The 14868-nt window shown below is 42.3% G+C and overlaps 1 protein-coding gene across 1 annotated transcript in view; it reads left to right on the top strand.

Annotated features, from left to right (window-relative positions):
• Positions 1–14868, top strand: part of NAALADL2 (N-acetylated alpha-linked acidic dipeptidase like 2) — a 711495-nt gene that overhangs the window by 409579 nt on the left and 287048 nt on the right. The window contains exon 6 of the mRNA XM_063442690.1: positions 4585–4725. Coding sequence (XP_063298760.1) covers positions 4585–4725 — 141 coding nt within the window. The remainder of the gene's footprint in view (positions 1–4584; positions 4726–14868) is intronic.

Consider the following 14868-nt stretch of genomic DNA (forward strand, 5'->3'; position numbering starts at 1 on the left):
ACAGTTCGAAACTGCTGACAAACAGGAGATTGATGTTACTCCTGTCATTCCCCCAGACAGGATAATAGCTACTACTATTTTGTCTATTTCCTCGTCCCTCTTGCAGGCCATTCAAGCAAAACAAAGCATGGCACCTAGCGAGAGACCTACTGATAAACTGTTCATTGATGTTCCCGAGAGACGGAAGATTCTGTACTTGTATCATGACACATCCTGGTATTTCCAAAACGGTGTTAGCTATTTCTCAGTATTTTTGGTGGGATTCCTTACGCAAGGATGTCACCGACTATATTGGTGCTTGTACTACTTGTGCCTGTATGAAATCTTCTCGTAGATTTCCTTGTGGGCTGTTGCATCCGTTACCCATTCCCGAGAGACCTTGGTCTAACCTGTCCATGGATTTTATTGTTGAATTACCCCCTTCAAATGGTAACACTGTTATCCTAATGATAGTAGATCGGTTTTCCAAGATGGCTCACTTTGTGTCTTTTCGCAAGCTGCCCACGTCTAGGGAACTGGCACTTATCTTTGCTAGAGAGGTGTTTCGGTTGCATGGCATTCCCGTTTCTATTGTGTCCGATAGGGGTAGCCAATTTTTTTCCAGGTTCTGGAAAGCCTTTTGTTCAGAAATGGGTATTACTCTCTCGTTTTCCTCCGCATACCACCCCCAGTCTAATGGAGCTGCTGAACATGCCAATCAATCTCTAGAGCAGTACCTTCGTTGTTTCGTATCCCACCATCAGAACAATTGGTCTGGCCTTCTTCATTGGGCTGAGTTTGCTTGGAATCATGCTACTCATGATTCTTCTGGCAAGAGTCCTTTTTACGTTGTCTAAGCCAGCATCCCGTTGTTCTTCCAGCTGCTTTCTCCTCACAGGGCATGCCAGTTCTGGATGAACATTTGGCTGGTTTGCGTAATACTTGGGAGCAGGTTCACCGTTCTTTGGTGGATTCCTCTGCTCGCCAGAAGGTGCAGGCTGACAAGCATCACAGGGCGGCTCCTTCTTATGTCGTGGGGGACAGGGTTCTGCTTTCCACGCAAAATATTCACCTCCGGCTGCCTTCTATGAAATTGGCTCCCCGCTTTATTGGTCCTTATCGTATTTTGCATAAGGTTAATCCTGTTTCGTATGCCTTGGGTCTTGATAAGAATCTGCGTATTCCTAATGTCTTTCACACTTAATTGTTGAAGCCTTAAGTATGCAACCGCTATACCCGGCATGCTCCTCCTCCCCCTCCCGTCTCTGTGGAGGGTCATGAGGAGTTTGAAGTTCTTGACTGCTGTTCTTGACTCTCGTTTCCTTAGAGGTCATCTTCAGTACCTGGTGCATTGGAAGGGCTATGGGCCTGAGGAGCACCGTTGGATTTCCGCTGACGCTGTTCACGCTCCTTGTCTTGTGCGCTCTTTCCATTCTCGTTTTCCTGCCAGGCTTGGCCCTCCCCGCCCAGAGGGCGTGTCCTCGGGGGGGTACTGTAGCAGTACTTACCCTTTTCAAGGGCCGGCTGGGGTCCTCTGTTCGAGCCGCGCGTGGCTCATCCGACGGCTGTAACAGGAAGGCGGGCAGTGACCGCGAGAAACTCTCGCGGGTCTCGGGCGCGCTCTTAAAGGGACAGTGGTAGCTTAAATTGGAAATTGCATCCCATTGGTCCCTGTCATGCCACACTCCCCATACACTTACCTTTTGGGGGCGTGGATGTGACAGGGACCAATAAAAATAAATGTTTAAGTATATAAACTCACCTTTTTCCCTTAGTTCCTTGCCCTATCGTGGTTTCTGTTTCAGTTCCCTTTAGCGCTTGTTGTGTTCAGTTGAGTTCCTTCGTACTTGACCGTGGCTTTGTTTTCTGACTACGTTATCTCTTTATCCTTATCCTTATCTGTTTGCCGGCTTGCTGTTTACTGTGTACCAGACCCCGGCTAGTCCTAGTTTACGCTGTCTCTTTGTGCCCTTGACCTCGGATCATTCCTGACTCTGTACTTCTCCTATATACGTCGAGACCAGCCATTCTAAGGTCCGGTAGACGTATCTCCCCTCTGTGTTGTCTTCTGTTTAGCTGAATCCTGCGCGTTGGGGTATATTTTCGTTACATTGTCATCAACAAGCTACAATATTATATGATGCAGGATTGGTTGCAAATTCTAAATACACCTAGAAGAACCCCATGATTATCAGAACAGAGATCTGTAATGGAACTTCATGTTCAGGGATTTCCCTTATTATTCTGGTAGCAGGTGAATTTTACCTTGTTTTATTGATTGCATGTAATATTCTAATTTACTGAGATTGTGGATTTGGGGTTTTCATGAGCTGTAAGCCATAATTATCGCACTTATGAAAAATCATGGCTTAAACTATCTTACTTGGCATGTAATGCGTCTATCTCATATATGTTTCCCCTTTTACGCTGCATTACAGAAATAAATTAACTTTTGCACGATATTACATTTTTTCAAGTATCACCTGTGTATTAAATATATTAAGGCTGTGTATAAATTGGGGTTATATAAAATACCAACTTGCATACTAATCACATATGTTGTGGGTGTTACTTAACAGTGCCTTACACAGAGAGATTTCCATCACATATACTGAGTCTGTTGAAACAGTAAATCATACATAGACTACATCTGCTATATACAGTGACACTTTACCTACACACAGTGGGATAAGCAATTATAGGTGTGATAAGCTTTAGCAACTTTGTCTTTGTACATATTATACGCCTCCTGGAAACTAGTGTAATAAATTAATATTAACGATGACAAAATATAATGGCTTCTATAGAGTCCACAGAACCTATTTAATCAGTGACATTTTGAAAAAATGCACACTTTAAGTCTGTAATTGGTGAAATGACAGTATGCATTCTTTATTTTAGCCAACACAGTCCTGAAGCATAATTTCAAATAGTTAAAGATATTGAAAGGCGTTTTTTTTTCTTTTATAAGGAGTACCTAGAAATAAGATTAAGGTACAGGCTTTTACATTAATAAGATTATAAATGTTTATTTTTAATGATTCTTAATAGCTGTTTTAATAATCATTCAAATCTGTTGTATGAAAAGGAAAGTATTTTATTTAACCCCTTAAGGACACATGACATGTGTGACATGTCATGATTCCCCTTTTATTCAAGTTTGGTCCTTAAGGGGTTAAACTTGAAAACACATTTATTGTAGTTTAAACAATCATTAATGTGTGTTTTATTGCTGTGTAACCCCATGGTTTCTCCATATGCATGACACATTCTAAATTCTAAAAAGGGGGACATCAGAGTAGGAAGAAAAAAACAAGTAATTGCTAAAAACAAAAAGAAAGAATGAAAGAAAGAAACAAAAAAAGAAACAAACAAACAAAGAAAGAAAGAACGAAAACCTGTATCGGTACAAAAAAATAGAAAGATTACTTTTATGTCAGATAAGTTCAATTATGCAATTTTTTGAACAAAGAAAGTCTGAATATCTATCTAACACTTTAGTGTTTTAGTGGGTGGGTTGAGTGATGAGGTTTTGTGTTTTCTATAAATAAAAAGAAAACACTATGCATAAATGACTGGTTATAGTATAAGTAAAATTTGAGGTTAATCTGTAGTTGTGATGGAATAATGTTGAGATTATACCATTCACTGACTATCAATATAAAGCAATGAACATAAGGAGAGAAATACCTGGAAAATAGTCTTTTCCATTTATGGTGAAAAATTATTATTACTAAATATTTCTCCACTCTACAAGTTTTCTTCTCTACTGCAAAAAGATAGTACAATTAATTTTGCTACTTTAAAATTGAGGAAATTACGCAACAAGGAATTATGCAAAACACAATACTGTAAAATTTTACAAATTACATTTATTTCATGCAATTAGCGGTTTTATGCATCAAGTGATGCTTTACGAACAATGCTATTAACTGTATCACACTGTCTACTTTGTTAATTTGTCGCTTTTTTTGAATGTTGTCTTGTTTTACAGCATCAGATTGAATAGCAAAATGAAGTGAATATTCAATACAATTCATACATTTCACATTTCTCAACAGTTGAATCTCATGAGACTTACTAAAGATACTTTTTTTCATGTTTAAGTCACCATAATATTTGGTTCCCTACTTACAACACAATACTAACTTCTGCACAATGCATTCACTATTTTATGATAAAACTGATTTTTTACACCAAATATAGTGTATATCATTGTGTTCTATGTAGATATTTATCCATCCATACAATAGATTTATATTATTTTATTTATCAATATAATTCATTTATCAATATAATTAGACCATAGTACACATAACACATGATGTCATGGAGTGATAAATACAAAATGAATGCATAAAAATCTAAATGTTAACCCTTTCTTTAAAGATACGTCATTTACCAGTCATCTATCATTCACTTCATGGTTCATTGACTGCAATTAGCATGAATGAAGAATAAGTGTCAGTGTAATGTATTATTCATAAATCAGTTTAATTTATATCTGACATCTGAGATTAAAATTAAATGTTTATCTATGGGGTTTACTCTGGCTGAATTAAATACTGATGTTCACTAAAACCAGTGTGCATTTATTTTATTTAGGTGAGAACAATCCCACGGCAACGGAAACCTTGACATCAATGTTTGTACAGCCAGTTACTATATCACTCTTAAAAAAGCTTTTTGCAGTGACAGAGACTACAACAGGAAGTAAATGTACACCACTTATAGTACCAGAAAAAGGTAAAAATTATTTGTACTTCTCATTAAACATTTTGCATGTCTGAAATGTATAACGTCAACATTTTAGACGATAAAGAAATCTAATAAATGTCAGTGTTCTTCTGTACGTTCAGATTTTATTTCCACAACAATAGGTTTCCAATCGGCTGTTTCAAAATTAGGTACTTATTAAAGTTAAAAAAATAAATAAATAACATTTTCAGCTGCTTGCAATATTACAGCCATTCTCATATAGAAACAGGACAAGGAAGGCTCAATAAACTATATATGATGTTCAGTCGAAGAGCTTGGTCAGGGTTTAGTAAGAATAATAAGTGAGAACATTTCAATTAATTGAGGAAAGAAACATATTACAAATTAAGAGGTGCAACAAAATGGTCATGGACCAAATAGAAATGTAATATTGAACTTGGAAGCAGGTAAATGGGTCAACACTGAGACACCTGAGACACCATATGATTGTTTATATCAGCACCAGCTTAGTCTGCAAATCAAACCAGGAATGTATGTAACAGCAAATTTTAGAGGCAATGCCTATGCTGTCTGATGACTGTTCACATTGACGTCCCTTTCAAGTTGCAAGTATTCATGTGAGGAATTTTGTAAAAACAAGGAAGCTACAATCGAACATTGGCTTGACTATAAGTTTCTAAAAGGAAGTACAAGCTTTCTAATAGAGGTTATAAGGTTATATCCGGAGATAATTATAGAACATATTGAAGTAGCCAATCAGATTAATTTCTGCAAGCTTTTATAATATATTTAGTAGGTATAGAAACATCCATTGTAGGTACATGTTTCATTAAGAAAACATAAATTGTCCAATGATGTTCCCTCAAAGTTGGACTTGCTTTAAATACAAGGACATTTTTTTCATCTGATGTATGGTAAATACCACCTGGCCAATGAGTGCACATGAAAGAAAAGTGAGCTAGGCATCTAGGAATGATGGTTTAATTGATCATATGTTGTAATTTGAGGTTTATTTCCAGTATGTTTGCATGAGGAACCTCAAAACCGAAAACAATTTCACTGCCCAATAAGCGGTAGATCACTGAGAAGTGTCAAAATTAAGATAAAATATTGTACAAGTTGAAACAACAGATCAATTAATTATGATTATAAACTAAGTTACACACTTTCTTGTTTAGTTCAAAGTAAATATTTAATATGATAAGGATGCAATGAAAGTGTTACTAGATTTTTTTCCGACCAATAAACCAAAGATGTCAAAACCAGCCCTAAGTCTCCCATAACAGTACATGATTTCATTATATCCACATTTCACACATGGACATTAGTGGAATAATCAATAGCCCAGGCATTTTGACAAATCCATCCTATCTCACATGAGAATATCTTTAAAGTATGTTTATTTTGTGAGAAACTGGGGACAGATTTTGATATGAAATATTTACAGCATGCTTGCTACTAAGTGTAAGAAAACAAAACTTTTAAACTCAAAAGCTAACTTCAAATATTTGCAGCCAGCATGTCATTCTGATTGCCAGCTGCTTTATGGGGATTAACATTTTTAAAATATCAAATACATGTATTTTTTTCTGCGGCTAATTGTCCTATTGTCCAATTGTCATGATCCACAATATCGGTCTTCTCCTGCACACCACCCCCAGTGGCCTTACAGTTGTTGCAGGCAATATTTAAATTGACAATCCACTGCTTAATAAAACAAAAAACAAATCCCTTTTTAGTAAATAAACCCTGAATGAAAACATGCATGCATTTAATAACACATTTTTTTCATTGGAGTATATCTAAAAAAGCTTTCTCTAGCTGTCCAACAAAGACTTCACTATGCAACTAACTGAGAAGCCTTGCAAGGCAGGTGCAATGAGCAGTTACCCGGCTGCTGAGTTTGGCTCCACTGACATTATGAAATCTGGACTTTTTGTAAAATGAAAAAAGATACTCTTCATTAGTGTTGTCGCGAACCCGAAATTTTCGGTTCGCGAACGGCGAACGCGAACTAACGCAAATGTTCGCGAACCGGCAAACCGCGCGAACCGCCATTGACTTCAATGGGCAGGCGAATTTTAAAACCAACAAGGACTCTTTCTGGCCACAAAAGTGATGGAAAAGTTGTTTCAAGGGGTCTAACACCTGGACTGTGGCATGCCGGAGGGGGATCCATGGCAAAACTCCCATGGAAAATTACACAGTTGATGCAGAGTCTGCTTTTAATCCATAAAGGGCAGAAATCACCTAACACTGACACCTGTCCTCAAAGCCCCTGATACACACTGACACAGAGCAGAATAGAGACTTTTTGTCTTAAGTTTGTGGCTTTAAAGAGGTTCACGTTGTTTCTATGATGTGCATAACATGTTCTTGTAAATGTTTGTTAAATTTTTCCTGGAATTGTAATTTTTGAATCTGAATAAAGATAGTCAAATCCCTGATACACACTGACACAGAGAAGAATAGGGACTGTTCCCCCTACATAGGGTCACTTGGCAGATATGGATTGACACCTATCCTAATGATCCCTGGTACACACTGACACAGAGCAGAATAGAGACTGTTCCCCCTACATAGGGTCACTTGGCAGATATGGATTGACACCTGTCCTCAAGACCCCTGATACACACTGACACAGAGCAGAATAGGGATTGTTCCTCCTACATAGGGTGACTTGGCAGATATGGATTGACAACTGTCCTCAAAACCCCTGATACACACTGACACAGAGCAGAATAGAGACCGGGGGTCTAGTAGCGTGGACACCCAGCACAGGTTGTTCTCCTTCAGCCTTTTTATACGAGGGTCCCTCAACAGACACGACAGCATGAAATACCCCATTTGCACAAGGTTGGATGCCGAGCTACTCATTTCCCGTTCCTCCTCCTCACACAGAGCAGAATAGGGACTGTTCCCCCTACATAGGGTCACTTGGCAGATATGGATTGACACCTATCCTAATGATCCCTGATACACACTGACACAGAGCATAATAGGGACTGTTCCCCCTACATAAGGTCACTTGGCAGATATGGATTGACACCTGTCCTCAAAACCCCTGATACACACTGACACAGAGCAGAATAGGGACTGTTCCCCCTACATAGGGTCACTTGGCAGATATGGATTGACACCTGTCCTCAAAGCCCCTGATACACACTGACACAGAGCAGAATAGAGACTGTTCCCCGTCCACAGAGACCATGATACACACTGACACAGAGCAGAATAGGGACTGTTCCTCCTACATAGGGTCACTTGGCAGATATGGATTGACACCTGTCCTCAAAGCCCCTGATACACACTGACACAGAGCAGAATAGAGACTGTTCCCTGTCCACAGAGACCATGATACACACTGACACAGAGCAGAATAGAGACTGTTCCCTGTCCACAGAGACCATGATACACACTGACACAGAGCAGAATAGAGACTGTTCCCCCTACATAGGGTCACTTGGCAGATATGGATTGACACCTGTCCTCAAAACCCCTGATACACACTGACACAGAGCAGAATAGAGACTGTTCCCTGTCCACAGAGACCATGATACACACTGACACAGAGCAGAATAGAGACTGTTCCCCGTCCACAGAGACCATGATACACACTGACACAGAGCAGAATAGAGACTGTTCCCCCTACATAGGGTCACTTGGCAGGTATGGATTGACACCTGTCCTCAAAGCCCCTGATACACACTGACACAGAGCAGAATAAAGACTGTTCCCTGTCCACAGAGACCATGATACACACTGACACAGAGCAGAATAGAGACTGTTCCCCGTCCACAGAGACCATGATACACACTGACACAGAGCAGAATAGGGACTGTTCCCTGTCCACAGAGACCATGATACACACTGACACAGAGCAGAATAGAGACTGTTCCCCGTCCACAGAGACCATGATACACACTGACACAGAGCAGAATAGAGACTGTTCCTCCTACATAGAGTCACTTGGCAGGTATGGATTGACACCTGTCCTCAAAGCCCCTGATACACACTGACACAGAGCAGAATAGAGACTGTTCCCCGTCCACAGAGATCATGATACACACTGACACAGAGCAGAATAGGGACTGTTCCCCCTACATAGGGTCACTTGGCAGGTATGGATTGACACCTGTCCTCAAAGCCCATGATACACACTGGGGGGAGCTACTGTCCTACCCAACCCATGCGCGGTGGGTGGGGGCCATAAATCACAATGGGGGGGCCTACTTTCCACCCCCAGCCCCCATCCCTGCGCGGTGGGTGGGGGGCATAAATCACAATGGGACGGACCTACTGATAGGAGTGGAGTATTGTTCATATCAATTTAATACCTTCCGCGTCTCCTATCAGTGGACGTGTATATGGCAGCCATTTTAGAACCACACACCTGGGACCCGAGCAAGGTCACCTCGTTCAAGCTGCTCTGGTTCCTTGATGAGCCAGCTGCCCGTGAGTTAACATGTCCCGTGGAGAAGCACTCTGTCCTGTAAAGCCTCACCACAAAAAAATTAAATAAATAACAGCACTCGGAGTGGTGAGTTTAGTAAATGTTCATATCAGTTTAATACCTTCCGCGTCTCCTATCAGTGGACATGTATATGGCAGCCATTTTAGGAACCGCACACCTGGGACCCGAGCAAGGTCACCTCTTTCAACAGGCGACATGATTTGGCCCTGTAAAACTATCCTGGATATTCTCTACAATTTCTATGGATATGGCATTGATTTATGTAACAGGGAGATGGAAGAAGATGCTTGGTCGGTCCTCTTACTTTAAATTTGGGGCACTGCGTGGGCAAGCTAATGTGCCACCAGATAGAAGTGGTGAGTTTAGTATTGTTCATATCAGTTTAATACCTTCTGCGTCTCCTATCAGTGGACGTGTATATGGCAGCGATTTTTTAATTGTGGAATCACCTCCCCTTTTTAGGCCAAAGTGGGAAGATGCTTAGACCACTGGTATATTGGTGCCATCTTGGAGGATTTCAGTCAATTGGTTGGAGCCGAGGGTGGGCTGAACTTCACTGGTGGTAAAGTGACCCATAGTAATTTTTCCCCTTTTAGAAAATGAGGGTGGTGAATTGTATGACTTAATTTACTTTAAAATATAGAGACGGCTACAGTTCTGCGTCTGTTTATTCAGTGTTTTTTGAGTGGTGGTGCTAATGTAACTTGTGAGTTTGCATGTTTCCTCCATCTGCAGTTTTGCCTCATTGACTTGGGTCAGATTACCATACACACCAGGTTTCTAGAATCGAACAAGGGTTTTTTTTTTGTTTTTTTTGGTGGGATCTCCTTCTCTAAAACATGGTTAATCCTGAAATCCTTAGCTTTAATTAGCCATTTGTACCCTGCTTGTGATTTATTTTTTCACTAATTTTTACTAAAGGTATTACAACATTTTGTCAAATACATCTCTTCTGGCAGGATATCCTGCTGCAAAGCAATCTGATGTTATTATAACATTTAACAGGTTTTTAAATGCAAGCTATTGGGACACCGTTCAAGCTGCTCGTTAAAGCTGCTCTGGTTCCTTGATGAGCCAGCTTCCCGCGAGTTAACATGTCCCGTGGAGAAGCACTTTGTCCTGTAAAGCCTCACCACAAAAAAATTAAATAAATAACAGCACTCGGAGTGGTGAGTTTAGTAAATGTTCATATCAGTTTAATACCTTCCGCGTCTCCTATCAGTGGACGTGTATATGGCAGCCATTTTAGGAACCGCACACCTGGGACCCGAGCAAGGTCACCTCTTTCAACAGGCGACAAGATTTGGTCCTGTAAAACTCTCCTGGATATTATGTACAATTTCTATGGATATGGCATTGATTTATGTAACAGGGAGATGGAAGAAGATGCTTGGTCGGTCCTCTTACTTGAAATTTGGGGCACTGCGCGGGCAAGCTAATGTGCCACCAGATAGGAGTGGTGAGTTTAGTATTGTTCATATCAGTTTAATACCTTCCGCGTCTCCTATCAGTGGACGTGTAAATGGCAGCGATTTTTAATTGTGGAATCACCTCCCCTTTTTAGGCTAAGGTGGGAAGATGCTTAGACCACTGGTATATTGGTGCCATCTTGGAGGATTTTTTTTTGGTTTGGTTTTTGAAGCCACAGTGCTGCACCAGTGGGCCTAAAAATTAGGCATGTACACATGCCTGAAAAATTTTGCTGTAGCAGCGGCCAGAAAAATTTATGTTTGTTTCACAGGCAGAAAGTGCCCTAAAACATGGCGGCTTGAACCCTAGTTGGTGGCGGATAAGTCACGCAAGTCAAACGTCATTCAGAGCTATATTAGGAAAAGGAAGATGGCTATAGAGCTAGAAAGGTCCAGCTCTGGAGCCAAGGCAAGGACTAAATGGGCAACAACTAAAGGGCTTACCCCAACGCAATAAGTATTAGAAAATAGAATAAATCCCGAGAATTGAGGTGTTCAGAGAGGAAAGCAAAATCCATCTACCAAAACACACTCGACTGAGGGTGTGCCCACAATAGAGTATTCACTCCCTTGGTGTGCAGAGTAATAGATGTACAGAGTAAGGAAAATAATAAATCTTTAATAGAAAAACGTACAGAGACTAAAAAAAAATCATGGGGTATAGGAGTGGGGGTTGGTCCATATGGCTGTACTGACGATGGGGGGGTACTGGACAGATCACTGTAGAGAGTACTGTACCACAACCCCTAGAGGCTATTTGCTCATACTAGCATACGGTAAAAGAGTATCTACCTAAATGTATAAAGCACCAGAACACAGATCAACCCTATAGTGTCAGAGTGTCTGCATAAAATGTAGCCCAACTGTATATTCTGGGGGGGATACCCCAGACCCCAGGGTGTCCTTCCCTGGAGTATATGGTAAACCGTGGGGATGCTGACTGCACTGGTGAGATAAATCGGGATCAAAGGCATACAGTGTGGGGGAAAAACAATGAAGTCATAATAGAATTGGAAAACTTCCCCCTGTATGTAAAGATACCCAAGTAGGTCGATTTAACTGAGTAGTAGTCAGCCCCAAATTACAAAGGTAGTGGATTGCTTATACAAAAATAATGTAGACAAAGTAGCTGGGACGATCTGTTAGTGCTTATTGATAGAGCGCTAAGGTCCCAGAGTAGTGCTATTAGGGAAAGATACAAAGTTACAATAGTATGAAGTTGCTAGTTTGTGAGCTTTCCCCAGAGACACAGGAGCTGCCCCTGTCTCTCAGATGCAGGGAATGTCTCCCATCCAGCCAGGACTCAGATGCCCACTTATTCCCAACCCCTTGTATTGTAAAAACAAAACAAAATACGAGCTCAGCCTAAGTCTAGGTATTGGTAGAAAAGTGGATGCCTAACTAGGCTGGAAAACTTCGCGAAATAAAAGTGGAAATCAAAAGTTCTATCCCAAGTCTAGCTTCTAAGTAACAAAGTAGCAACCTGACTAAGCTAAGCGTCTTCTCATTCAGAGCTAAAATACAGCAGCGTGTGGACCATTTTTAGCCCAAGGCAGCTCATCTCATCATGCCTTTTTTAAAATCGAATGTATCGCCCAGTGTCAGTCCCTTCGGGATCCATCCCTCATTCATCTTAATAAAGGTGAGGTAATCTAGACTTTTTTGACCTAGGCGACTTCTCTTCTCAGTGACAATACCTCCTGCTGCACTGAAGGTCCTTTCTGACAGGACACTTGAAGCGGGGCAGGCCAGAAGTTCTATCGCAAATTGGGATAGCTCAGGCCACAGGTCAAGCCTGCACACCCAGTAGTCAAGGGGTTCATCGCTCCTCAGAGTGTCGATATCTGCAGTTAAGGCGAGGTAGTCTGCTACCTGTCGGTCGAGTCGTTCTCTGAGGGTGGACCCCGAAGGGCTGTGGCGATGCGTAGGACTTAAAAAGGTCATGCTATGGTTACCAATTGATGAAGTAATTCATTCAGACAAATATAGATACCCAGCCTGTACTTAGCTTGTCTTATAAACCAAAAAAAATGTGCATTTAATCTGAATGCTGTACAACAGTTAACCAATATGTGTTTTTTCAACGGTCTGCAAATGCTGTTGTGGCATTATTGACATACGAATGTTATTTCATGCACAACTAAAATAAAGAATTTAAAAAAAAAAAAGGTCCGCATGTCCTCCATCAACAACACGTCTTTAAAGCGTCCTGTCCTTGCCGGCGTGGTCGTGGGAGGAGGAGGATGACTTCCACCTCTCCCCCTGTTAGATTCCCGTTGTGCTGTGACATCACCCTTATACGCTGTGTAAAGCATACTTTTTAATTTATTTTGCAAATGCTGCATCCTTTCCGACTTGTTGTAATTCGGTAACATTTCCGCCACTTTCTGCTTATACCGGGGGTCTAGTAGCGTGGACACCCAGTACAGGTCGTTTTCCTTCTGCCTTTTTATACGAGGGTCCCTCAACAGGCAGGACAGCATGAAAGACCCCATTTGCACAAGGTTGGATGCCGAGCTACTCATTTTCTGTTCCTCCTCCTCACTGATGTCATTGAAGGTATGTTCTTCCCCCCAGCCACGTACAACACCACAGGTACCAGATAGGTGACAACGAGCACCCTGGGATGCCTGTTGTGTTTGGTCTTGCTCCTCCTCCTCCTCCTCAAAGCTACATTCCTCCTCTGACTCCTCTTCCTCACAATCCTCTTCCAGCGTTGCCGCAGGTCCAGCAAGCGATGCTGATAAGGCTGTTTCTGGTGGTGATGGTGACCACAACTCTTCCTCTTCCTCTTCACGCTCATCTACAGCCTGATCCAGCACTCTTTGCAGGGCACGCTCCAGGAAGAAAACAAATGGTATGATGTCGCTGATGGTGCCTTCGTTGCGACTGACTAGGTTTGTCACCTCCTCAAAAGGACGCATGAGCCTACAGGCATTGCGCATGAGCGTCCAGTAACGTGGCAAAAAAATTCCCATCTCCCCAGAGGCTGTCCTAGCACCCCGGTCATGCAAATATTCATTAACAGCTTTTTCTTGTTGGAGCAGGCGGTCGAACATTAGGAGTGTTGAATTCCAACGTGTAGGGCTGTCGCAAATCAAGCGCCTCACTGGCATGTTGTTTTGACGCTGGATATCGGCAAAGTGAGCCATGGCCGTGAAGGAACGCCTGAAATGGCCACACACCTTCCTGGCCTGCTTCAGGACGTCCTGTATGCCTGTGTACTTATGCACAAAGCGTTGTACGATCAGATTACACACATGTGCCATGGAAGGCACATGTGTCAACTTGCCCAACTTCACACCACTTTGCCGATATCCAGTTGCTGCGGAGTCAGCCACTTTTCCACCTGTGCGTTCAGGGCGGACAGGAGTGCTTGTCCGGTGCTTTCAAGCAAGTCAAACCCAAGACGGCGTGACACTGCCGTATCCGGGATGTGGAATAGTACCTGGGGAGCTGGGGGGGGTGCCGTTGATGTGGAGCAAAACGCAGCAGCACAAGAGGACTCAGCCGAGGAGGTTATGGAAGAGGATGGAGTAGGAGGAGTAGAGGAGGTGGCAGCAGGACTGCCTGCAAGTCGTGGCGGTGTCACCAACTCCTCTGCAATGCCACGCATTCCTTGCTTGTCAGCCGTCAGCAGGTTTACCCAATGCACAGTGTAGGTGATATACCTGCCCTGACCATGCTTTGCAGACCAGGTATCAGTGGTCAGATGGACCCTTGCCCCAACACTGTGTGCCAGACATGCCATGACTTCCTTTTGCACAATCGAGTACAGGTTGGGGATTGCCTTTTGTGAAAAGAAATTCCGTCCGGGTACCTTCCACTGCGGTGTCCCAATAGCTACAAATTTTTTGAACGCCTCAGACTCAACCAGATTGTATGGTAAAAGCTGGCGGGCTAATAGTTCAGACAAGCCAGCTGTCAGACGCTGGGCAAGGGAGTGACTTGGTGACATTGGCTTCTTACGCTCAAACATGTCCTTGACAGACACATGACTGTGGGCAGATGAGCGGGAACTGCTCAAGGCGGAAGACGAAGTGGCAGATGGTTGAGAGGGGGCAAGGAGGACAGCAGTGGTTGACGTGGCTGAAGATGCTGGACCAGGAGGAGGATGGCGGCTTAGAGTAGGCGTGCTGCTTGTACTCATGTGTTGATCCCATAGGCGTTTGTGATGTGAGTTCATGTGCCTACGCAAAGCAGTTGTACCTAGGTGGGTGTTGGACC

Source organism: Pelobates fuscus, chromosome 2 (genome assembly GCF_036172605.1).
Source record: "Pelobates fuscus isolate aPelFus1 chromosome 2, aPelFus1.pri, whole genome shotgun sequence".
NCBI classification, from domain to species: Eukaryota; Metazoa; Chordata; class Amphibia; order Anura; family Pelobatidae; genus Pelobates; species Pelobates fuscus.